This window comes from Archocentrus centrarchus, chromosome 17 (assembly GCF_007364275.1).
Source record: "Archocentrus centrarchus isolate MPI-CPG fArcCen1 chromosome 17, fArcCen1, whole genome shotgun sequence".
NCBI lineage: Eukaryota > Metazoa > Chordata > Actinopteri > Cichliformes > Cichlidae > Archocentrus > Archocentrus centrarchus.
Genome location: NC_044362.1, coordinates 13652728 through 13680046, shown reverse-complemented (window position 1 = coordinate 13680046; position 27319 = coordinate 13652728). Strand labels below are relative to the sequence as shown.

At 42.4% G+C, this 27319-nt stretch overlaps 2 protein-coding genes across 2 annotated transcripts in view; both read right to left on the bottom strand.

Moving 5' to 3' along the window:
- LOC115796501 (receptor-type tyrosine-protein phosphatase S) overlaps positions 1–20515 on the bottom strand; it is a 71143-nt gene extending 50628 nt beyond the window's left edge. The window contains 4 exon segments of the mRNA XM_075074443.1: positions 236–377; positions 1682–1827; positions 5177–5391; positions 20222–20515. Of these exon segments, the coding sequence (XP_074930544.1) occupies positions 236–377; positions 1682–1827; positions 5177–5321 (433 nt within the window). The 5' untranslated portion in view covers positions 5322–5391; positions 20222–20515.
- Positions 20516–23730: 3215 nt separating this feature from the next.
- Positions 23731–27067, bottom strand: fem1a (fem-1 homolog a). Its single transcript, XM_030752516.1, has one exon. It carries the CDS (start codon positions 26886–26888, stop codon positions 25035–25037), a length of 1854 nt encoding a protein of 617 aa, XP_030608376.1. The 5' UTR covers positions 26889–27067; the 3' UTR covers positions 23731–25034.
- Between the last annotated feature and the right edge of the window lie 252 nt (positions 27068–27319).

Here is a 27319-nt window from a genome sequence, read left to right as displayed (position 1 = left end):
GCTGGCCCACTCTGTGGCCAGATCATGCTCCGTTGCACTCAGAGGGACTATAAAAAGAGCAGCTCCCTGCAGCCTCCTGTGCTGGCAGGGTGTGGCACTGCTCCGCTGTCACATCCACGACTGACAGCTCAGTGAAGCAGGGACATCGGTTGAAGGCCAGTGTGCAGAGGAAAGCACCTCTTGAGCGGAAACAGTGTATGTGTCTGTACAGTATATGTGAGTGTTTGTGTCTTACCTCTGATAATGGCCAGCTTTGCAGTGACAGAGTCCTCTCCTTCACTGTTTCGTGCCACACACTCGTACACATTCTCATCTCGGGGCGCTCTAAGTGGTTGGATCCTCAGCACAGCGCCTGCACCATCATCAAACTCTATGGTCTGGACAGCCACAGAACGAGACATATTAGTCACAGAAGAGTAGCCACATAAACCCTTCTATCAGAGCACCTGACTATAATACTGCATGTCAACACCTCAGCACAGTGTGTACTGTGTTAATATGACAATAATTACAAACTTCACCAAGCTCCACCAAAATAATTAAATAAATTGATAAATAGAAAATCCTGTCGCACTTCTCCACTGAAAAGCTAGAGGTCAGGCACAGATACAGAACATTTACATGTGCTCACGTTCCTGAAGTGGGTAGGGAGCCAATAGGGAGCCAGTTTCTTGCACAATACACTTCAGCGGGGTTGATACTTACTGAGATGGTGGGGCTGAATGAGGTCCTCTGGTAGAAACTGAGTATCTCTAAGCATTAGGTCACAGGATCAATACACAGTCAGGCCTCTACTGAGCCACAAGAATTTACTCTCTGGACGAGAACGCTGTGTAGCCATTCAATAGGAGGTAAAGTCAGAAATACTTGAGGGTATTGATTATTTGTTTCAGGTTTGAAAAATGTTCTGATGTTTAATGGAATCTTGTGATCTACAGGATATTAGAAAAATGTATTTTTAAATAATTATTTTGCACTAATAGTTCAAATTTGGGGCCTCTGTACCTTCTTACTAATACTGATGCTACTCTGCTATCTGTTTTTAACTTTGGAGCTGGAGCCAAGAAGTCAATTAGCTTAATTTAACCTAAAGGAGGCTGGGGGCCACAACTAGCTTCAGCAGAGTCAAGCTACTGTAGCTGGCTAATTGCATGTGTGCATCCTCACAGGAATGACTTATTGTACAGATTAAAAAAAACATGAAAGCACCTGTAATTTTTGTTTTATTATTATATTTCTTTTTTTTTTTTCTTGTAGCGGTTTTGTATAAATATTCTCTTTATTTAATTTTGGATGTACAACAGCTGCTTCACCCTGCTACTACTCTTTATGCTAAGCTAAGCTAACCAGCTCATGGTTATAGCCTCATATTTAGTGAATAGACAGGACAGTGATTTTGATCTGTGTATTTCATACATTTATGAGCATACATAAATTGCAAAACATGTTAATAATTTATATTAAAAAAACCTCCTGTAGCAGAACAATTTCCTAAATATGGGATAAAGTTTATATTTAAAGCAATATGTAATCTATCTAAACACTCTGAACTTATTTATGGTTTAATGTCAACATAGTAATTATTGTATAAATTAAAATAATATGCATATCTTTTTAATGGATATTTATATTTTTCATGCTGTTATAGTAGTAGTTGACCGTTGAGCACTGTGACAACCACCTCGATACGCTGGGAGTTGACCTTCTTGCCCTTCTTGTTCCAGTAAACAACAGGTTTGGGATTGCCAGTGGCCTGGCACACGAATGATGCCACACCTCCTGACACTCCGATCTGGTCCGTTGGAGTCTTGATGAATACTGGGACAGCTGAGAGAGAGAGAGAAAGAGGGGAAGAGGAATTGGTGAGGGGTGGGGTGAAAACACAAGCATCAGAGGGCTTCAAACGAACTCCACAACAGGCAAAGCCCCCCCTCCCCTGCTGGCCACGCCTCCATTTCACTGTCAGTGACTGGTCAGGCCGACTTGTGTTCTGATGGCTATGTGTTGTGCTTACTTCCTGGGTATCATCTAGAGGACAAACTGAAGGACTTCCTGTGGGTCATAAATAAAAGATGGGGTTGGGCTTCACGGGAACATCTCTTTCTCTCTCCATCTCTCTGCTTTCTCGAGGGCGGGCTGCCATTGTATTTCATGTGGTACAGGCTGTCATGACACATGAGTGTTTCACAGGTATGTGAAGTGTTGGCTGCAAATTCACAGCATATAATTGGTTTAAATGTATTAATATCAGAGGTGTCATTTTGTGCCTGCGTGTGCCAAAGAACTACACAGATCCTGATGATGTTAACAAACACAATGAACGCAGCAGCACGAGTTGTGTTAATTTCCGGATTAGCTTCAACTCGAGGAGGACGATTTCAGCTTAGAGGTTAAAAGCATCTTATGTGGGACGCGTAAGCACTGCAGTTGCCCTCTGCAAGAAAATAGCAATTTCCAAGTGTGATATTGAGGCAGCAGTACTGAACCTACACTTTTCACAGCGGCTGAGTCAGATCAGTCAAACAACCTCATGCATCCACCCTTTGCTATCTGTCTGTTGGCTGTTTCCATGGTGCCCAGCTTAACTCCTCCTCAGTTACAGAAACACAGCTATCCATCAGGGTGAAATCAGGATGACCCTTACCATAGCAACCTGGATGCCTCCTCCCCTACATCTGGGTGGGTGAGGTCTGGCTGTGCTGATTCTGAAGACTGCACAGGAATAATAATTAAAAAAAAAAGAAACCCTGCCTATCAAGTAATCACCAGCAGATTCTAAAGCCTGTTTGCACGTCTTCCCACTCCTACTCACTTCACTGGTTAACAGCCACGCAGAACACTTTCCAGTGCCTTGACAGTAACTGAAATAACATCATGTCAAAAGAGTACTCCTGTCCTGGCTGCACTGTGTTGTCTCTAAAAGACCCACTCTGAATGTCAGAAATAAAGTGGTTTCATTTTAGGCTTGCCATAATCCTCACAGGAAGAAGCAAAAAGCTGGTACAGTAGAGTCAATCAGAACAAATTTATGCCCACCATTTTAGGACTCAAGAGCAGGATATTTTTCTGAGGACTCTTAGAAAAGCATACAGAGCATTGAGCAGGCTGCTGATTTTTTTTTTTCCTGCCGACAATATAAGAACTATCAAAAGTACAAAAAGAAAAAAAGTCATGGCTGAAACTGCTTTCTCCACCCTATAGGGTTATGAATGAATTTCATTTCTTCTTAACACTTGAACACGGTTTTCCGTGGCTTTACATTGAGTCTAAAACGTTTTATGTGTTCCTTTTAATGTACTTCAACACCAATCCGCGTGCAAAACCAAACCCACTGGCAATGTTACCACTTAAGCCTCTTCTGAAAGCCAGAGAAAAGCCCTGCAAGGCACTGGCTCTGGATGGATTTGCACTGAACAGCAACTAGTTATGAAAGGAAGATTCCAGAAAGCTGCCTGGAAAAATGAGGCACTAATGAGGAACTGTGACTCTTTAATACTCTGTTTCCCTCTGTGTCCATGGACCAGCCAGGTCTGCCTACTGTCTATTTTTAATGGAGCACCTTTGTACCTCCTGATTGTGTGTTTTTGAACTCAAGTTTGTTTGCATCTCATGGCCAAATGTGTGACAAAAAAAGGGAAAAAACTCAAATAAAAGAAAACCAAACTGTGATATAAAAAAAGAAAGAAAGAAAATGAATGCAGAGCACGATGTGCTGTTGGAGGGCACGAGAGACAAAACTAAAAGGAACATTGTTTTGAAAGAAGACTGCTGTCAGGGAAACACTAACTATGTTTTGCATAAAATTCAACAAAGTGATGGTGAAGAATAATAACTGAAATTAATTTTCAATAATTTGGAAAAGAACTGAGTTGAGCCAGTAAATACTCAGAGGCACCGAGGGCCTAGAAGCAAATCTCTCCCTTTTAGAAGTGCTTATTGTTCATTATAAGGTGTGATCTGTTTTCCCCACCAATAGTTTTTCAAAGCATTTTGTGAAAAAAAAATAAAATAAAATATATATATATATATATATATATATATATATATATATATATATATATATATATATATATATATATATATATATATATATATATATATATATATATATATATATATATATATATATATATATGGCATTCAGCACTGACTGTTAAGTCCATTAAGGCCAAAGTGTCTAAAATGCTGACCAATGTTTCAGGATTTTAGCCAAAATTTTTGGCATTTGAAGCCTTTTTATGAAATTCCTTCACATTAATTTATTAACTGCTTTGCAGTACATATTGTTAATGGGAGAATTACATTTATGATTTTATCTCTTTCATTACTCAGGAAGCTGGAGAGATAATGGAGGCTCAGGGAAAGAAAGCTTTTTTTTTTTTTTTTTTTTTTCCCACACTACTATCTGTTCTGCTGAGCAAGACTGTAGGTGGTCAGAAAGCAGCGATATTCAGTCCCACAACATTTCAGCTGAAAGTTGGCTGTTGTGTAATTTTTGCCTCTTCGCTGAACATAAAAATATTTCCGATATGATGTCAGTCTTATAAAAGAATCATGCACGCAAATTGGTTACGCAAATGGAAAATGGAAAAATCACGAGACAATTGCCATATCTAATAGTGAGACGTGCCACCTCCATCTTTAACCCAGCTTACTTTCTTATACAAAAACAAAAAAAATCACCTTAGTGACATTTGCAAAGCACTAACAGCCGCATCTGTGCATGTATGTGTGTGTGTGCGTGTGTATTTGTGTATGTGTGTGGCCAACCGAGGCAAGAAATTTGTGGAAATGTTGTAATCAAGGAGATGATGAGGAACATGATGATAGGACCTCCTGGCCTATCAAAACACATTAACAACGCCACAGTCCTGAGATGATGTACTGACAGGCCTGGATTCACTCCTCTTATACACACACACCACACACATACACACGCAGTCAAAGATGTGCACACATACAAACACATCCACATATATTTTGTGCCTCACATTCATTGCTGACAATATACCAGCTGTCATTCAACTGAGAAACAGACAAAAAGAGACAAAGAAGGCTATAGATAGATGGATAGATGGATAGATGGATAGATGGATGGATAGATGGATAGATGGATAGATGGATAGATGGATAGATGGATAGATAGATAGATAGATAGATAGATAGATAGATATACCTGGTGCTCCACACACGCTGCTCAAAGGTCTGGTTAGCAGGATAATCAAAGGCAGCAGCAGACACAGGGGAGAAGGGCTAAGCCACAGCCCCAGGATTGGCCTTCTGGCCTGGACCAGGACTTCACCGGTCTTGGGGAGAGGCATGGCACCACCCTGGGTTTGTTGGAGATAATGGAGATTTGGGTTTGGGCTTCACTCAATAGGAGTAGGCACTCTGCAGACACACAAAAATAAAACAGGAAGAAGGAATGTCAGTCATATTTCCGTCACCTCTGATTCATCACTCCGCTTTTACAGCAGCATCTGAAATGTCAAAGCACCATGAAGAAAAAGGAGAAAACATACAATACTTCATAGTAATATAGAAGAAAAACATGAAGAAAATTAAAGACATATTCATGCTAATGCAGGATTAGGTCTTTTGATTTAGTCAGAGCACTTCTGACTTGGGATTAACAGCTCAAGCAGGCCAGCTCTGGCTGAACTAATACCAGAACAATAGAGCCACTGCTCAATAACTATGACAAGAAACAGACCGAAATAGTTTTCAGCATACTGCCGCCGTATTAATAAGTCTCCTTTCCCAGTGAGCCGTGAAATGAGCTGCAATGATACAGTTTTAAGAGTTCTTTTTTTCTAAGACGTCTTTAATAATTTCATTTTAGCTCTGGCCTAATTCCTTCTTAACGTTCAGTATTTTAGTTTTCTGGTGCCACATAAAAGTGTTAATGCAATAATACATCCAGAGTGTGCCACTGTAATGGAAAACACTTAAACAAAGAGGATTGGGGGGTCAGTAGGAATGCGGCAAAATTCAATAACGGCAAATGTATCAGAAGCTGCTGCTTTAATAGATGTCCCCCCTTCTTGTTAATCCCTAGCCTTGGGGGATCTCCATCAGTATTTTTTGCTCTCTTTCCTCACACAAACACAAGCACGCATGGGCACACAAAGCTGGAAGACTGAACATAATTCAGCTCTGTCTGCTTACAGAGATTTAGACAAGCTGTGCAGAAGCTCCCCGTCTGGGAGTCAATAACTCCTCAGTCCTATTGAGCTCGTCCGACCCCCACCTCTCTCACCCAATGTGTCAGAACGCAGGTGGGGAGGCCAAATGAGAAAGGAGCCTTTGTTAACCTGTCATAAATCAAGCACATACATGTCCTCCTTTCAAGTAGCAGTACGGGATAGCATATATGCTGTCAGGGAGACATAATAAGCATTAACAGGTGACAGGGCACGCTGTGATTGGCACATAAGTATGTGCAAACACCCATAAGTGCACTTTCACCCTGACATATGTTGCCAGGAGTGGCAGAGATCAGGCCGACCCTTACTTGCCTTTCCTACGCAAAAGCAGCATTCCTGGTGAGTTACATATTCAAAGTCTCTTCCAACCACTTATTGAGCTAATGACCTGCTCATACACATTACTGTCTGCCAGTCCCTACACTAAAAATAGCTCGACCAAAAACATGGCCGTCTATCTGATACAGATTCTTCTCACTGCTCTGCCCTCGCCTTATCTAACGCTGCGTAATAGCCGTTGAATAGAAAAGCTTTCAGCGTCCCCCTTTCTATTGAACAATGTGATAAGAAAAATCAGATCAGAGCTCATTTGAGCACCATTGGCAGCATGTTAAGTAAATTCTCCTCTTACGGAAACTCAATTTGCCTGCATTAATCTAACCAGGGTTACCGTTCTGCGTGGAGCCACATGGCCACTGAAACATTAGGTACTCCTTGCATGATGCAGTGTCTGCTTCCACTGTCCTGTGTGCTGGATTTGCCAGGGCACTAATATCTCTCGGTGACCTCAGTCCAACCCTGTCTATCATTTCGTTTATCCTCCCCTCCCTGTTGTCTTTTCACCTGCTGACAAAACCCTCTCTGCTCTACCTTCACTATAGGCGCACAGCCTCTAATCCTTAATCTTACTCTCGTCTCACTCCTGCATTAGTCTCTGTATTCCAGAGATCCCCTCCTCTCCCATTCCTTTACATCCGCTTCCTCCCCTTCCTTCCCACTTTTCTTTTTGTCTTCCTCGTTAACCTCTTCTCCCTTGATGCCAGCTCCTCCGTGGCACCCGATTATTCATCTCTTTTTTTATACCCACTCTAACCCCTGCTTGTATACAAATCCTCTTCTTCTGCCCCAGCTGCCCTGCACTGGCTGCTCCAGCTGTTGTTGGTCCATTGACACAGTTCAAACAAAAGAGCTTAGAGCATCCTACAGCTGTGAAAGTTGAGGGAAGAAGCCAAAACAGAAACACAGAAGCCCCAGCGGCAGGAGCAGCAGACCAGGCCCATCCCAGGCATCTCTGAGCTTGTGCTAGGGGTAGCTGACAAACTTGTCATCTTTAAACATAGAAACAGTGAACAACCGTGCACGTTGCTCATTGTTGAAGCGGAATAAAAAGGTGTGAGCATAAAAATTCTCATGACTCAGGCCAATAACTCCTTAGAGATACCTGCAACCTGCTCTCCCTGATCATCCAAGTTCAGCATCCAGAGAGAGGACAGCAGGGGTTGTGCTTATTACCTTTTTCAGTGTGACAACACAGATGGTCAGCCCGACAGCTAGATTGATGGGGATCTGTGTGCTATTTATTGCTGGGAAGCCGATAATGACACCAAAGCTCAGGTGGTGAAACGCACACCCGTTATTATTGCCCATCAGGCTGATGAAATAACATTGTTTAGGTGGCATCCAACCTGCCCCTGCTCCACCGGGACACCCTCGGAAGATGACATGTTTTGTTTTCCTCACCTCGTCCTCGTCCCCCCCCCGCACCCTCGTCCCTCCCACCGTACCCGTGATGCCTTGCACCACAAGTGGGTTGAGATGGTCTCACAAGGCCTGTCTCCATGACAACGAGCCATGAGCACTCATAGAAGGACTAGATCTGTTTCCTGCGGCACCACGCTAGCTCTGAGCGAACACACCTGATAGGAGGCTCGTGATGATTTCCTTTGCCTTTAATTTGGAGCCAATTCTGGGAGTAAGCATCACAGGTGTCTTGTAGACAGGGAAGCGGTCTAGCAAATAATATATATATATATATATATATATATATATATATATATATATATATATATATATATATATATATATATGAACATTTGTAATTAAAGGGAAGATGGTACAAATACACAGAAATAAACGCATGGCTGTGGACCACTTAGCTTTTTTTTGGTTTAATAAGGATGCGTGCACTGCAGTTAGTCTCCTCTCAAATTTTTATCAGAGATTCTGAAATCATGTACACAAATATGAACGCTTAAACTTTTTCGGCACAAAAATAACCATGCCTTGACTTATGCACAGCTTTGTGTGCCAACTTGGACAACAGACATTTGGAGTATAAATCATGTATTAGTAACATACATGGAAGTACTGGGAGTGATATTATTTGATGTTTCTATGACCCTGGACCCTGTTAGCAAATGACACTCACAAATGCTTGCACAACCACAGGGCTGTGCGCGCAAACACAAACGCACACACATAAACATGGCAGATGGCAAAGCATCATGGGGGAGATTGGCACTCACTCTCTCACACTTCCCTTCACTTTCTCTCTTAAACACACAGCCCACAGACACATACACACGTGTATGAACACACACACACACACACACACACACACACACACACACACACACACACACACACACACACACACACAATGAGGATCAGAAGCACAGGATGAAGCACGGCTTACTGCAGGCATGAGCTACACCGCCCTGGTTACATTTTTAGCAGTGGAAATAAAATATCTGAGACTCGTCTCTAACAAGAAAAAAACACCTGTCACTCAGATACTGAGATGCTTTCCCTGGAATTTAAATGAATATGTAGACCTGGATATCCCAACTAAACCTCTATCAGTCTTGCTTAATGCTGCGGGATGCTGAAATAAGGACTGCGGATGCCTCATACAACATGCATCCAAACAGCGTTATCTGGGGACATTTTGACAAACACCAATAAAATTCCCAACCTGGAGCTACCATTTTCATTACAGGTCTGAACCTATAAACAAGGTTGCTGCTGTAGTTTCAAATCACACCCCTGTGAGCAAACATGACTCATAGAAATAACCTAGGAAATGTGTAGGCATGGGAGGAAAGCCCTTATATGTCGTGCGTCGTCTTCTTTTTAATCATCACGCAGCGTATAACTGAAGGGAAAAAGTGAATCATTAATTCATTAGTGAAATTATGACTTTTCTATCATCCATTCATTGAAGTCTTACCCTGATTACTGTTATTCTTTATCTTCACTAAGTGACTATTTTTCCTTAAATCATGTCACATTAAACTGAGTAATTAGGGGCCTTGATTTTTTGGTCAGGAAAAAAAGGCAATTTAAACTCACCACTATGGTCTCAGATAAATTGCGGCTTGCATTTTTCATTGACTTAGTTAATAATTACTAAAATGAACTATGAATGAAAGTGCTAATTGCACACAAAATGATTACTTGTCCAAGAGAATAACAACTTTGTTCATCATAAGAAATAACTTAATTACATGGATACGGTGTGCTATCTTGCTGTAAGATGACAGTGGCTCCGTCGTGTAGTGGTTTACACATTTGGCTAACAAGTGAAAAAGCTCCTTGGTTCGATCCTGGGGGGAGACACAAATCCCTTTGTCAGGAAGGGCATCTGGTGTTTAAAAAAAAAGAAAAAACATCTGCCAAATTAAAGATGCAGAGCTACCTGCTGTGGCAGCCCTCTTGTGAATAAGGGAGCAGCTGAGAGTAGCTTCTTTTATCTTATTGCAAAATTATAAATAATCATCCTTAACTGTGCCTGTTTGACTTTAGATCCACCTCACAACAGAAGTTTCTAACCTTGAAGAGTCTTAAAATAAAATAAAAAATACAGTAAGATCATTAGAAAATGTTTTTTTCATTGTTCTTTTTTGAAAATATGTGCTTACATTTTCATATTTGGATTAGTAGAGGGAGAATACCATACATTATTAATACATTTGTCTTTATTCATCAGTTATTCTTTCTTTCTTGTTTCTCAGTCACGCTGTGTGACAGGTGAGCGCTGACATTAATCCCTCATTTGTTTTGACACCTTGATGTAGTTGAAGTAGTTGTTTTACTTCCATACTTTAAGGATTGATGTCTGCACAATTTCGATGTGAACATATGCAGGTATTCATTGACGGGTTCGGCGTGGGTTTGCCGTTCAAATCTTTGTCTCCAGCAGGAAGCTTCCTTTTATACTTTATTATAAGATCTTCTGAAAAGCTGTATGACGCTCTCATTATGATGAAATAAGCTTTTACAGATTAAATACACTTTCTTGGGAATGATAAGAAAAAAAAAATTCAAAACTGTATCTGCCTACGTCCTCTCTGTGGCTTTCTCCAGCAGGAAGCGTGAATTTTGCTTTAGGTCACAGTTTAATTACCTGATCACCTGCAGCTAACAGAGAAGACTTTTCCTGGACTCTACACTATGACTTCCCTCATTTCAGCCACTATGCAGCAGCGTCCTCGGTGTCTGACCCCTCTGTCTATTCCCAGCATCAAGTTAAGATGCCAATACAGCCTTTCTCCCCTGCACATCAGCACATCAATAAAATTATAGAGCGGCACGAGCATCATGTGACTATTTAAAGCATTAAAATCACTGTTCCCCATTAAATAAATAAATAAATAAAAATCTGGACGTGGTTCAGTTTTTGCCCGTCACAGCTACATTTCCGAGCCAAGACAACACACTGATTCGTGATGATGAACAAAAGGGAGGGGTGGAGGAGAGAAAGAAGCGTGACTAACCAAACTAACTTTCCCTTTGACCTCAATCTCTGCACGCCCAGGACGGCCTAAAGCTGCTGTATCCCAACAATGGTGAGGCAAATGCACACCCACGCATCTTAAAGGGACTCCAAGGTCACACTGACCATCGCAACTAGAAAGAGGCATCTCTTTCTGATGGATAAAACAGCCCCAGATAAGCCTAGCAACAGATGGACTAGATCCTGCTAAGCAGGAAATGCCTGTCAAATGCTATAAAAGTATATGCAAGGGAGATTACTTTATGGAAGGTCAGAGGAGTGAAAAGCATTTGTGGGTTAAGGAAGGCCTTGCTGCCTGCTCACAGGAAGTTAGATTTAGTCTTTCTGAAGTCCTTAACATTATATTAGAAAAAGATCCCTTCCTAATGACACACATCTGCTAAATGCATTCATGGCACCGGGTATTAGATTGCATTCAATTAAAAAAAATCACATTACTCTCTGACCTTTATTTCAACAGCTAATGGCTCTTTAATAACCTGCCACCTGTTTTCTGAGGTGGTAGTTTTACCCATTAACTGCTTAGACCGATTTTAAGTAAGTTACTGTTTGACAAGCCTCCAAGTTTAAGGAGTGGTTTAGAAAAAAAATGATAGTAGTATAATTATGAAGGCAGGACACACAGGGCCAGATGGATCTGATTCTCAGCTGAATGTCGTGTGCAATCTTTATGTTAAGATCGACTGGAAAGCCACGATATTTAAGAGTCAGCCAGGAATCCATAGGCCCTGACAACATGTCCCATATTCAGGATATATGCATCACGGAACTGTGTGAAAACCTTGCAGCTTCAATTTGACAATTTTTCATGCTTTCAAATAAGTTCAAGGATTATTTGCTCCTCCGTGAGCTCAGTCAATTTTTCAACCCCTTAGGCTCATAAAGCTATTTCAAATCCCTTAGGGTAATGCCAAAATGCATTGTCATCCAGCTCTTTCCCTCCTAAAAAAGAAAAAAAGAAAAAAACAACAACAACAAAAAAAAAGCTGACATTTTTGTAGATGCGGCTTCACCTGACAGGTGAGGGTTTTTATCAGACAAAAGCACCGGAACAGGATGCGTCCGTGTCCACATGCAGACACCTACGCAACGTTCACTCGGCTGAAACGGCAACACGGAGCTCAAAAACACCCAAACATAATTCGTAATTTCTTTCAGCGACCCCCCCACTTCCTCCGCTGCCGCTTCTTCAGAGGCAGCCGATCTTCTGTGCAGCGGCTCATTACGCAGGCTGATGGTTGAGTCTTTGTCAACTCACTGTCCAATTAGCATATCCAAGGCTGGCACAGACTCTTATCCTTGCGGGAGAGACAACTGTATATACATACTGATGTCCACATAGTTATGCACTTGCATGTACATCCCTAATTGTTAACCTGCTCTGACATGTGAGAAAAGAAGCAGTGTGTAAACTGTCCGCTGCTTACACGAACAAACTCCTGATTCAGATGTAAGCGGGGGCGCTTGCTTCTTTACATAAATCCCAAACACTGCTAATAAATGTGCTTTAAAGGAATTATCAAGCCCATCAAGCAAAACACACAAACGCACACGTGCACAAAACGCGCACTGCCAAGCCAATTAGCGAGCATCTCCTGCAGCAGGACCGAGACTCCCTGACAACACACAACACCTTCATCTTCCTGGACGTCTTTGTCATCATGCTGGCCATCATCATATTTCACTTGTGCTTTATTAAGGAGACATGCCACATATTTTTGCCTCCACGTTTCAGCTCTTACCCAAAATCTGCACATCAGTTAGAAGACAAAGCCACGCTGTGTGAAGCAGATTTGAGAGCGCGTTAAAAGCCTCAAGAGTAATAACAGCAACCTCGAGAAAGACAATGGCTTTCTGATTTACCATTCATGCGCAACCATCCAGCGAGGATGCCACTAACGCATGCTTCGTAGACAGTCTTCAAATTGATTCGTCTTCTCATTGATTTATAAAATGAACGTCATATTCTGCAAACATACAGCGGATGGTTTAAATTCAACCCCCCCCCCCCCCCCCCCCGGCACAGCCCTGCATGCCTTTAAAGGCAGTTTTTCTGCTGCAATCTTGAAAGAATTCATTTATTATTCGCTCAGGTAAACGATCTATAGTCACTTTGGCAGGTCCTTATTAATTTCCCGGCGACACAGTTTGTTTGCCCACGAACCCGCTCTCTCTCTCCGGAGTATTTTCGCTGCCATGGTATCACCTGTCTGGTGTGGTCACATGATATGTCGTCCACTGAGAGCTCATTAACTCACAACTGCAACACTTTTCTGCAACTACACTGAAATCATCTGTAGGGCATTATCATTCAGTTCGCACTCCATACTGTTTGGTATTTAGTTAAGGTCAATGTAAAGCACAAAGATAGGGCCAAAAAAGGAGGCTAATTACTGAAAACTTACATGACTATAATAATAATAACTTAAGAGTTCAAGATTTTTTGCTGCATATGATGGCGAACAAATCTTATTTACCTGCTACACAGGCACTAGTCTTAAAAGGTCTGTCACTAACCAGCCATTGCACGACTTCCTGATGGAGATGAGATTTGTGACGCCAAATGAATTTCTCCTTGAGGGACAATAAAGTTGTGAATAGAATTGAAAACCGAAGTAATGGGGTAGAAAAACTGCATTTGTCCTCTGTCTCAGAGCTGAAATCAGACGGGGAGTCTGTCTCTGTAAGTGAAGAGATGAAATGCTTGTCAAGGGTAACAGACTTGCGCATGGATGCTTTCCACCAATGACTAGCCATTACTCTCACCTCTGTCAAGCAAACACTTCATCCAAACTGGCATCCTTCAGTGCTGTGGAGACAGAGTAATCATGAAATGCCACAGACAAATGTGGAGGTGCATTCAAGAGCCATGTCAACTAGGCAGGCCCAACACTTGCACACACATATTAAAGACTGCAGAATGCTCCTGCTGAATCAGGAGGCAGCCTAATCTTCTGGCTTTGAAGTTTTCTCTCTGTGATGTGTGATGATGGAATGGAGCCATAAGTTTCCTGGACATCGTCCCTTTACCATCCCGCGTGGTAAAGGTCTTCATAGCAAAGCTGTTTCACTGAAGCAATAAAGATGTTCTTTCAAAGGCAACTGGCATATGGAGGCATGCCAAAACCTTTTCTTTTATTGGATGACTAGCGCTGACAGCAGGGTTTAAATAGGTGGCACAAGCACCAGGTCTATTTGCAGGGAAATTTAAAATCATTAACTCTGCTGTAATGCAGAATTACTCACATAAAGACTATTTTAAGTTTATTAGCTGCTGGTGAGGTTGCAATTAACAGCAGTGTTCTGAGTTCAATGCTACTATCAGTAGGCACAAAAACACTGGTGTAATGTTTGCATTGTGAACCATTGTGCATCAGATCTCAATGGAAAATCATGCTGGCTATCTATACTGATGTGGACTGAGTAATGTGTTAGGAATGAATGGAAATGAAAATTATCAGCCTACAGAGGGCTGAATTCAAAGACACCCTGTAAAGCAAAGTGAAAAACTGATGTTAGTCCATTTTTCAGAAATTTCATTGCAGCAACTCAAAATGGTACAAATGGTAGATTGTATGGCCCCCACATGCTTGTATGCATGCCTGACAACATTGGGACATGTTCCTAATGAGACGACGGATGGCGTGCTGGGCGATCTCCTCCCAGATCAGGACCAGGGCAATCCGACAGTGAGGGATGGACCCAAATATAATGTCCCAGAGGTCTTCTATTGGATTTAGGTCAGGCAAGCATGGAGGCCAGTCAGTGGCATCAATTATTTCATCCTTCATGAACTGCTTGCATACTCTCACCACATGAGGCTGGGCATTGTTGTGCACCAGGAGGAACCCAGAACCCACTGCACCAGTGTAGAGTCTGACAGTGGGTCCAAGGACTTCATCCCGATTCCTAATGGCAGTCAGAGTGCCGTTGCCTAGCCTGTAGAGGTCTGTGTGTCCTTCCACAGATATGCCTTCCCACCCCATCACTGACGCACCACCAAACCCATCATGCTGAATGACATTACAGGCAGCATAACACTCTCCATGGCTTCTCCAGACCCTTTCACATTTGTCACATGTGCTCAGGGTGAACCTGCTCTCATCTGTGAACAGCACACGGCACCAGTGTTGGACCTGCTAATTCTGGTATTCTATGGCAAATGCCAATCGGGTTCCACGGTGCCAGGCAGTGAGCACAGGGCCCACTCAGGCCACCCTCATGAATTCTGTTTCCAAATGTTTGGTCAGAGACCTTCACACCAGAGGCCTGCTGTGGGTCATTTTGTAGGGTTCTGACAGTGCTCATCCTGTTCCTGCTTACACAAAAGAACAGATACCCATCCTGCTGATGGGTTAAAGTCCTGTCCAGCTCTCCTAGAGTAGCTGCCCATCTCCTGGAATCTCCTCCATACTTTTGAGACTGTGTTGGGAGACACAACAAACCTTCTGGCAATGACACGTATTGATGTGCCATCCTGGAGGAGTTGGATTACCTGTGCAACCTCTGAAGGTACCAGGTATCGCATCATGTTACTAGTAGTGATCCTAGCCAAATGCAAAAAAGTGAAAAAACAGTGAGAAAAGACAAGGAGGGAAAAATGTCAGTGGCCTCCATCTGTAAAACCATTCCTGTTTGGCAGGTTGTCCCAAAACAGGAATACCCCTCTAGTTGCACCTGTTGTTAATTTCATTAACACCAAAGCAGCTGAAACTGATTAACCCCCTCTGCTACTTAACTGGCTGGATCAATATCCCAGAGGTTTAATCGCCTTGATGCCATACTCTGATTAAAAAGTGTTCCTTTAATTTTTTTGGAGCAGTGTATATCCAAACATAGATGTGGGGTTTGAGACTGCCATTAGTTATGTAGGTATCTGATCAGCAGTGATGCTGCGAGAGTATGATTCATCCTCTTTGCAACATGAATTAAATTGAATGGGCTTACATCTAAGCTGTGGACTGACACTGCTATCCTCAGAGCCACAATACAATGAATCGGCTATGAAACCTGAGCTAACTTAATCAAATCCTCTCTTTTGCCACACAGCATGTACCATGATGATATAATGGCACTAAAAAAGGTATTGCAGCAGTTGACAGCTATACAGATGCAATTCTTCCACCTCCATGAGCATTTGCATGGTTTTTATTACACCAATTAGAGCAAAGCCATATGATTTTATGTTTTACAAGATCTCCAATCAAAAGGATTTTGGTATCATTCCATCCAAAATTAATCGAAGGTAACTCTATACTGTACTGGGTTTTTAATTTTTTTTTTTTTTTAACTGCACAAGTTGAAAATACCTTGCCAAGTGCCACTGTAGAGGTGCACAGACTATTCTGCCGAACATTTAATGACGGCTAACTGGACGCTTCAAAGCAAATGGGGCCCCCTCTTTTACCAAGCCCTGATTAGTCAGTTTGTCTCCTGCTTTATCAGCCATGTTGTCAGTCAGCTTTATCCTCCTAATGACTCCTGTCAGTCAGGGATGTAACTGTCAACCCTCGTCAATGGCTGCGCGTCCTCCTCCCATGACTTGATAACGAGCTGCGCACATCAACGCATTTGGCCATTTTCAGCGCAATGTTTGCAAAGGAAACGTTTATAACAACCGGTGTCTCATCTTAAAATGAGATGATATTTTGACATGAGAAACTTCTCCAAAACCTGATAATAAGAACGAGTTAGCTGTTCAGAAAGAGAAGAGGGTTGACCCAGAGGACAGCGAGGTTGCAGCAGCAGCAGCAAAAACCTCTTTTGCATAGGGGAGAAGGCAAGAGGGGGGGGAGGGCTGAAAATGAAGGTGAAGATGTCTTCAGATGTGGCAGCTGTGATGAAAAGAGAGGCAAATGACTGAAGACAAGAGGTGGAGAAGAGAGGTAGTGGAGCGGCGTGCATTATTCATCCCTGCTGACACATCAGAATCTCTGATTCATCTGGAGAAGGGCATCAGTCAAGTCACAACCTATCTCTTAGCCTTCACTCACATGTACACACAGAAACACACACGCACACATGCACACATAACCACAAGTGACCTCGTGGTTGACATAAGGATAATTGTGGGCCTGGTTTAAGAGATGCATCTTTGCATAACTAGATTACAGTGCAGTTTTCACTGTTTATAACAGTTACTTCATACTTGTTTTTGTATACATGTATACATTATTTGTCCACATTATCAATTTTAAGGAAACTGTAAATGCTTTTCTGACACAGTGGAAATGTCTTGATGCACTCATGTAGCCAATTTTTCTTTAATATAATTACATGTGGTGATGATTGCGTGAAGTGGTCATATAGTATGTGATTGCTGATAAATGTGTGTTCCAATGCAACTACTCATATCAATAATCTGATGGCTGGTTGATATGATTTAAAATTACTAACAAAATTAACACACAAAAAGTCACAGAATATACTTCCTAAATGTTCTAGAAGAACTTGGTTTCCTCATTTCAACTTTTATTAATTAAATTAGCTCAGAATTAACCATCCGGGCACCAGAAGTCTGAAAAACAATCATATTATCGAGGGCTTGGAGTCATAGGGGCGTAAATGACATTTCACCAACTTTACAGGAAACCCAAAACAAAAAATGACCATAGTTTGCTCTTACTTGTATACTAATTTTTTTTTTAAGCATGTTCCTTTTTATAAATTTATGACACAATGCTTAATGAACAATAATCTTGTCTTTGTTGTAAATGCACTTACCAACTTAACTTCTTGTGTGCATTCAGAGTTAAGTCTTTTCGTTGAATAACTATTTCTATTAATATTTTACTTCTGTAATTTTGACAGTAGATAGAGCACATCAAGGGCTTTCATTGGATATATATATATATCTCAATTTTGACCAATTCTGGCTCCAAGCCCTCGTTATATATGCAAAGCTGACTTAATGCCCAGCCATACTAAAGATAATGTATCTCAAGTGAATTACCAGTTAAAGGCTACATTAGGATATAGAACAATATGGTTTTGCTGTACAGCCTGAAAGTCCTCAATTCAAGTTTGATTAAAATTATTAAGATCAATACCTTGAAATATTTTCATATTCAAAGGTATTGTTCTGTGTAATGTTGTTCCTCCAACCCCATTACACAGGCGTATCGGCTTCATTCTGCATGCTGTATATGAATTGTATTCGGCAGCATCTGAATAAACAGAGGCACAGCAGACAACAGCTCACTGTTTGGAAGGCTTTGAAAAGGTCAATTAATATCTATTCCTAGACAACAACAAGTTTGTTTGTTTTTTTTCTGCTTATAACACAGGTGGCTGTGCTCGCAGCATCAAAGTCGCACACCTTTCTGTTCTCCTTCCTTCCTGCCTTCCTGGTAATGGAGGGTAGACACAGAGCTTGACAAACTCCAAGGATGGGCATAACATGTAACACAGAGGAAGAAAGTAAGAGAGCAGAGCAGTTAGGGTAATGCTGCAGTGAGAATCTGGGAATGAGACTTCAATGAAGCCTTTGACTTGGAAACCAAAGCTGCTCCAGTGGGAGCACACGTCACCCGGCATATTAAAGTCTGGATGGATCTTACAGTGGTATCTGTTCGGAGGGAGGAGAAAGCCATTGAGGTCTATGGTTGAACCCTGTGAAATGCTATTTAAAGAGTACATGCCATCACTGATTTCATAAGCCACCGCTCCTAACAGTGCATAGATGAATACCTATGGGGCCAAGAATCTCTTGACTCTTGGAAGAGAATATCTGATCTGTTTCCAACGCGCAGAGGAAATTTGCCAGTTCAGTTATTCTGCTTCCACATAATGATTCTGCCTTGTCACAATGATGCAAGTATACAAATTGCTTGCCATCTTATGAAGGTGGAGTATCTTGTGTAGTCGCCTGTTAAATACAGAGTGGGTCTGAAAAGACAGAATAGAAAGAAAAAAAAATGAGGGGGATCTACTAAAGAGAGGAATCCATGCATAAAAATGACTGATTAAAATAATTAGGGATGTGGAAATGGTCTGGAACAATAACCAGCAAACACAAGGTGCCCCAGGGAAAATTTCCCATCTGTGTGTGAGGAGGAAGACCTCCCTCAAATTCACCACGACAGTGTGATTTTCCAGTTTGCAGAGGCCACACAGCGGAAACACAGAAAAAAAAACTAAACAGGCCATTGAAGTTTACATGATTAAATCCCAAACAAGAAATAGCCTTCGGAAAATGTGTGTCAAGACAAATCGATGTATCATTAAATTACGTTCTGCCTGCACATGTGTTAACAGCTAAACCTTCTGTGTATAATTATAGACATCTGAGAGGTCTATGGACTAGAAACCCTGCCTGTATGTGCAGATGGGCTTGTTTTAAGTAATGCTAGAGAGTAGCAGATGCAGCAGCAGCACCACTCTATTGTCTAGGAAACAGTCCTGCTAAATAAGTCCATCCGCTTTGCCACCTGGTGCCTTCCATACCATAAATTATTCGCAAATATTGGTTTAATAGCCTATATGGACTCATGATGTGTCTGTGATAGCCCCTTCAAAAGTGCTGAGAATTACATTATCGTAATGGGATATTTACTTTGGTGTGGCATCAATGAAATTTAGACACAACAGTAGCAGAACTCAGAGTTTCCTAGCTGCTCATTTTAAAAATATACTTGACCAATCTGTAGGATGTCTGTATTATATAGATTTTTTTTTTTAATATATAATTATTAGCTTTTGTTCAACAATATTAGGCTACTTTATATTTTTCTTTTTTCTTTTTTTTTTTCGTGTCTGGAAAAATCTGACCCAACATTAGACTCGTTGCGCCTGAAGAGCGCTTCCAAGGGTCATCAAAATAAAAGCCACTTTTAATGACAGTGAATGAGGAACAAAGGCTTTGCCAGTCTGCCCAGGTCCCTCATGCTGCCCAGCCAACAATAAGGAGGGGGCGAAGGGGGACGCGCACTCACGGCGTTGTTGCCAACCAGCCTGATCTGCACAACCCCGCGGTCTGCTTTTAACCCAAACGCTTGAAACAAAATCTCAAGTGATGCTGCAGCAGCCCAATAAAAGAGAAACAACACAAAGAAGACTCCTGCCCTCTGGGAAAGACTGAGCGGTGAAATTCCACCCGGGCTGGGATCTACTCTTACCGCTTTAGTTTCCAAAAGGCTATTCGACAAGTAAAATTTAACCAGCCTGGGTGGGGTACGCGAATGCAAACATTAACTGTAAAAATATGGATGGTGCGGGTTACCTCGGTAGGAAGTGCTCCGTCTTCTTTACTGTCTGGTAGATTCATGTGGGTGGATTTGCAGCTGGAAGCTTCCTTAGAAACAGCAAGGATAAATGTAATCCAGTGGCAGCAGAGCTCCACTCAGATGAAGGTCTTCCTTTGTGGAGGGTGCATGCACACATCGCCGGCGTTTCCCCGCACCGTCCTGGCTGTCCACCGACCTGTCGGGAGCGCAGCGGGTCACGGCTGCTCCTCAGCCCTTTTGTCGGGAGAGCATTGCTGATCGGGCGGCCTCAGATACTGTTGGTTGATGTCATTGATACTCCCTGCCTTCTTCCTTAATGCCCTCCTCCTTCCCTCTCCTCTCCTACCCCTCCCCGCTCTCTCTCTCTTTCATGCACACACCGGAGCACTCCACCTCCCTCCTCCCTCTTACACATGACGTGATGCAGGCAAGATCTCCAATAGCAACCGTATCCCCCATCACCTCTATTACCCCCATTACTTTCCCACTTCCACCCCCACCTCCTCCAGCTCTCGCTGGATCGCTGACTGGTGCAAAAGAGGCAGCAGCTGAGGCTGGTTGGTCTTGAGTATTTTTGACTGATTTTTTTCCACTTTGCTCCCCAAGGAGCTAAAATGAAGAGATGCACCTTAGACCTCTTAGATTCCCACAAGATAGTGTCTAATTATAGCTGCTGGCAGGAATAAGGAGTCAAGAGTCTCATATCAGCTCCTAGCAGAACTCCCACAATAACTTACAGCTGGACTCTCTAAAATATTGTAGGGAGGAAAAAAAAAACTCCTAGTGAGACATTATGGGAATGCATTAAAAATTCCACAGGAGGTAAATAATGCAGTAATATTTGAAGACAATGGATGGAAGGAGCTCATAATTTTAGTTTTGTTTATTATGTACTCAGAAGCAGGTTTATGGGTTCACTTGTCTAAAAATAAAGCCAACAGCTGTGCCTTCATGAAGGATACGTTCAGTTTTATTTAAGCCATTGATATCGATGAGAGGGAGTTTACTGCTAGCAGGGGTTGATGTTTATCTGTTGATATAATATACACATCATATACCTCAGTACTGGTATCGTCTCAGAATTGGTGCATTCTTGGCTATTTTAGGCTGCAGTTGGCAGTACACTATTATATGTGCTCCTTATAATTTACCCACTTCTGCTTTATTAACAAAGGTTGCTTCATTGATCATTTATATCAGTGGAGTAAACTGTTTCCACTTTTATCATAGGCTTTCATCACCCCTATAACATAGATCAAAAATGGTTTTGGGGGGTTAATCCTTTAATCAATATTATGATGGCAAAGGGTCAGTGAAAATTTAAGGAACTGACTGCTGATAAACTTAATGGAAGAGATTAATCAAATTAAGTATTTTTGGCTACTATAAAAAAATGATCAAACTAAATGCCTGCAGTTAAAAATGTGTGTGTAATGTAAGCATATCCGGGCACAACTAGCCCATATGTTTGATTAAAAATAAAAACAGCATAACAAAGCAATATATATATATATTTTTTTATCTGAACTAAACTCAAATAGTTTAACACAGCTCTTTGTTTTTTATGATCTGATCCTATTTAGGTCACACAGTATGACAAAAGCAACAGCCAGGAGGGCAGATTCTGAGGTGTCGGACGCTGGCACGACACCTGAGGATGCCATGAAGGTTTTCATTTTAACCTTTTTTTCCTGACCCCCTGTGGAAAAAACTGCGAAGAGACTCAGCATCAGCACCTCGCATCTACTTAGATTTCGTTTCGTCTTGACATAAAAATGCACATTTAGTGCTCACATTTTTTTAAAACAAATGCCATTCTCAACAGCTCATTCTTTGTCTCTATTGACACAAAGACTTCTTTGTCAGTCAGACTCTCTGCTGAAAGAGAGAAAAAAAAAAATCATCCCACCACCACCATTTCTGACTGAAAGCTATATCTCTGAGCATTTCACACGGTCTTAAAGGAACAAAAGACTTCTTGTGTGATTGATTTTCTTTGTTGCTAGTGACATCTAGTGGGAAGTTACATATGATGTTACATTTACTTGAGGACGGAAATGTGAACAAAGATTCATGACTCCAGGTGTGGGTATGTCAGTGTTTCTATACCAAGTCTCTTCAGTTTCCTGAAGACATGATCCTAAAAAGAAGCTGAGCTTTGGGATTTCCACTTTTTTGCTTTTAAGCACCAAAAATAAATTTTCTCTTCTATTAATTCCAATATTAACATTTGTAAATCCCTTACATGAAGGAGGGCTACTTCCACTGTCATTATTTAATTTAAAAATGTATTAATTTCACCTTCAAAAAAAAAAAAAAGAGGTCAGAGGTCAGGTCAGCCATGGGAGACCTCCTGGATTATGTCAGCACTGAGTTTCTTGTTTCATGACTGTTAAGCAGGATGGACACTGCATTTACCACCTGGTGTTTCCCAACTGTCACCACACTGCCTGATTTAATGTAGTTTATGTTAAGCTTTTAGCAATACATAGCTAATATTGTGTCCGTGCCTATCAGAATAATGCCGTCTCTGTAGGCTGTGTGCTGTCTCTGCCAGTCACCCTGTGACCTGCCTGACTGTATAGCATTACAGTATTCCCATTTTCAGAGTTGAGGCTAGGGCAAAAGATCCCTAAAATTAGCAGGGTAAGTGGCCTGTCTCTAGCACTACCCTGCAGCAGTGACGTTAATTGCACTCTATTTATACTTTAAGAGTGCAGGACTCAGAAAGATCAAGTTTCTGTTATGCTTTATTTCAGGGTCCTCGAGTTGATGTGAGCAGTGGAAAGCCTGTGTAATGAGTGGCCGCAGATTTTTTTCTTGATAAGTGTGCACTCCAAAATGTCTCTTCCACTGTCTAAATGAGATCATTTCATAGACCTGGCTGTCATGATGGCATGGTAAGGATGTTATGTCCCTGCGATCACTTCAGCCATATAAATATTACATGTCGCAATGACGTTCCCGATGCCAATGTAAGCAACGGCGCTCAAAACGACTCATTAAAATCAAAGCACCAAGAACTGGGATTCATTTCCAATTTTCCAGCCTAAATCAAAAGCAACTCTCATTTTTATATATAATTTTTTTTTTTTGGATACATGGAGAAAAGACACGGGAACACTGAGCCAACATACAAAGTTTCTGTTGTGATACTGAATTTTATTCAGGCATCTCCAACACACTTTTGATCTTGAGTTATCATCAGTTAAGCGAATCTGTTGAGAAAGACAAAGGCAGCAACAGTTTAGAGCCTGAATGTAAGGTGTTTAGGACTTACAGAGTCCCTTCAGTGTGCATTTCAACTTTTAGTGGTACTTAGCACAGACTGACAAATAAAATATTCCTGATAACACAAGAGAAACGCAAGAAAAACTTTTAAATCTAAGACTGAGATGCAGGAATGGCCAAAGAGCCATCTGTTCCTTTTTGTTTTCTGTGAACTGCATCTGATGTTAAAGGGAAAATTCACTCCAAGACAAAACCAACACATGATCCTTGACAGTTGATTCGTGCATTTTTAATGGAGAAACAGCAGATCCAAAGGTCTGCTGCTGTCCACACCAAAGTCATGAAGCTGCTTCTTTCACATTAACTTGGATGTCTTTGTTGTGGACCCACGCATGTAGGCACACGTTAGGCTCCGTTTGAAACTGTTCATTCAGACATAGGCAGAAAATAAGAAGACATTCCTAGATTATGTATTCAGAAGATCCCAAATTATTGTCAAAGAAGCACCCCCAATCATTTATGTTATCATGTTAGGATAAGCATGTACAACTGAGGGGAAAAACACACCATGTAAAGCCTATTTATGCAGTAACTTTGAGCTTCACAATTTTTGGAATAATAACAGCTGCATAGGTTATATTGTTTGGAGACTGGGGAGTGTTAAACAATGGCACCTGTCTCTTTTTACTAAGTCAAAGTGACACCCTCATACTTAGTCTCATAAAAGTGTAAAAGTAATGGTACCGCAGACTGACAAATGCTGTCACAGTCCAGTTACTGTTCTCCTCAAACTCAGTCGTTCAGGTCTGCACTTCATATTATTACTTTTGCTTATAATCAGAAAGAAAAATTCATTGCTTTTTCATTTTGCCACCAGTTTACACTTTGTAACAGAATGTTTGGCACAGTACTTTCGACACCTTCCCGGCGTCAGAGAAACATAACAGATGGTACACTGAATGTGAACAAGTAAAACCAAGCGACAAAAAAAAAACAAAAAAAACCAAAAACAAACTGCCAGCAAGTCGTTGAGTTTGTTCAAATATTTCCTTTCTGAATGAATTTGCTAAACAAGTGAGCTACCACAGTCACACTTCATTTTCATGCATGTTATGTGGCTCCTTTGATCAGATGCTTTGTGTCAGTAAGAGCAATCTCATCTCTCATACAGTTCAGCCACCAGCAAACCCACACAAACCCTATCATGTAGTACCTCTCCCTTTTTTTAAGATGGGGAAGCTAAGAGGAAAGACATAGTCTATCTAACATCATATAGTCTAATAGTCTATATGACATTAAAGATTCACCCAGCATTAAGTAGCAGTAGAAAGCAACAATCACTTTAAAAGTCTGCGTTAGAATAAAGCAACTGACCAGACCTCAGCCAGACATTTAAGCCCAGAGGCTGGATGTTTATTGCTATGGTTTGGTCTGACAAAAGGTTGGTGACAGCCAGGAGGGCGGCAGAAATCAAGAGGAGACTTGAGTAAGCAAAAGTTTGTGTCAGGTCACAGTAAAGAATGAGCGAGAACGGGAAGAGTAGTGTAGGGATGCCTCTTCAGGGGACAGAAGTTGAAGTCAATGCAGCTCAATGAAAGCCTCCATCTCCTCAGAGATGAGTCCCCTGTAGGGTAGTCTGTGCTTTTCAATTGCACGTGCTGCCAGGCACTGAAGGGTGACGTAGTTCAGTGGATAGAAGGCGGGGTGCCCGCTGCTGTGCTCATCCAACAGCTCATAGGCCGTCTTCCTCTGTGCATTTGTGGCATCAAAGTGAGCCCCAGCCTTCATTAGCAGCGCCATAATCTCTGGACAACCATTGTTAGCAGCAATGTGCAATGGTGTGTTGTTCTCAGAGTCACGCGAATCGACATCTGCTCCACACTCTAGGAGCAGCGCAGCCACTGCCTGGGAGGGAAAGCGGCCCACCGGGTAGCGGCCGACCGATGTGGTTTCCTTGTCTACGGCCATGTGGAGGGGAGTGAAGCCACTTCGACCTCGAGGGTTCAGCTTTAAAAGTCGGTACACTGTGTGCTTCTTCTGGTGCTCCTGCTCTGGGCTGCACTCGAGCTTCTCCAGTAGAAAAATGAGGTGAAGGATGATGGAGAGGGCCTTAGTGAACTGAGGGGCTTCTGGAGGATTATCCCTCTGTGCCACAGCTCTCTCCACCTCCCTCACGCTTTTTCCCAACACTGTCATAAGATCATGGAAGGTGACGCGTGTTGACAGCGAGCCTTTTGCCCGGTCTTGGAGAACAAAAGAAAAAAGCTCTGCAAAAGACAGAAAACTTGAGGCTGTCATAGGACTGAGAGGGTCCAAGTTGCTTTGCTGCATGTCTAAAGCGTACTTCCACAGACTTATGCAGCGTTCAAAGTTGCCCGAGTCAGCGTACACAGCTCCCCTGTAGCGGATGTAATAAGATGTGTCTGGATGGGATGGACCCAGGATGCGCTCACGAATCAACAGGGCCTGCATCCTCATCTCATCCGGGTCAGTGATCAAAGCTTCGAGTTCCTCTGCAGTGCACACCTCCTGCGCGCAGCCATAGGCAGGAATTGGGGGACCAGGTGGAGGTTTGGCAAGAGATCCAGCCTTTTCCCCTGGCTGCCTCAGCTCCATTGCCCTCCTCCAGTACCTCATGGCGCCCAACAGATCACGCTTTTTGTCCACAAAAGTAGCCCCAAGGAGCTCAAGTGCGTCAATGCGCTCCTCTCTGGAGGTACGAGGCTGGTGGGCAAGGTACTCCACAATGTTGGTGTGACCTGTTACACTTGCAGCCAGGAGTGGGGTCATTCCATATCCATCTCTCTCCATGCGGGCATTGCACTTTAGCAGCATCTTCATGATGTCCAGACTACCTGACTCAGCACAGTCGTGAAGGGCAGTGTTTCCTTTCACACTCTTACGGTTAACATCAGCACCACGGTCCAGGAGGAACTTGGCTATCTCCTTGTGGCCCTTGTAGCAGGAGATCATGAGGCAGGTGTGGCCGTGGCGGTTGGCGACCTCCATGTCAGCTCTGTGCTCCACCAGGTAGCGGACGATCTCCAGGTGCCCGTCAAAGCAGGCAGCTCGGAGCGGCGTTGAGTTAGTTAGTGTTGCATTGTTCACTGAGGCACCGTGTTTTAGTAGCGTTTTGACCACAGGGAGGTGACCGGCTGCCGAAGCCGCCCAGAGCGGCGGAGCTCCCTCAATGGTCTCGCCGTCAAAGTTAACCGAACCCCCGAGTTCAACATTTGCTTTACAATGTTCAAGGAGGTAATCTACAACCTCTAAATGTCCGTATCGAGAGGCTATCAGCAGAGGGGTTCCTCCCTGTGTTTTCTCCTCAGCCAAAGCCTCCAGCTCCTCTGGAGTTTTGTTGCTCAGCAACTTCTGGATAAGTTTCAGCTTACCATCTCTGGCCGCGTTGAAAACCGCCGTCGATATATCCATTTTTAAAGGCTGTGTGCTGCCGCGCCGGACACCAACTCCATAACCACTCGTGGTTGGAAAAACTGTTCCGTCTGGTTTTAAATAGCAGAGCGCCGAGATCTTAGTTTGGACTCGGTTTCTCGCTCACATCTTTCTGCCATTTTGAGGGTGCTGTCAAGATGGCGTCTGCGTTGTTTGACAGGTTCTATGTTTACGATGTGAGTGAGGCATTATGGGTGATGTAGTTTAGCTGGAATGTCTAGTTCCAAGAACAGGAGGTGTTTCGTGGATAATTAACTACATTTCCCGCGATGTGTGTGAGTTAAAGAGCTACCAGCTGATGGGTTCGTTTGTTGTGGTTGTTCGGACCGACAAGGAGCAGAGGGCCAGCTGATGTCCGGCTTACAAACCAAATATACCCTAAAAGAGTAAAAATTAAAATGTTAATGGCT

Excerpts from the sequence above, each read along its gene's own strand:
- fem1a (XM_030752516.1), bottom strand. The coding sequence starts at position 26,888 with ATGGATATATCGACGGCGGTTTTCAACGCGGCCAGAGATGGTAAGCTG.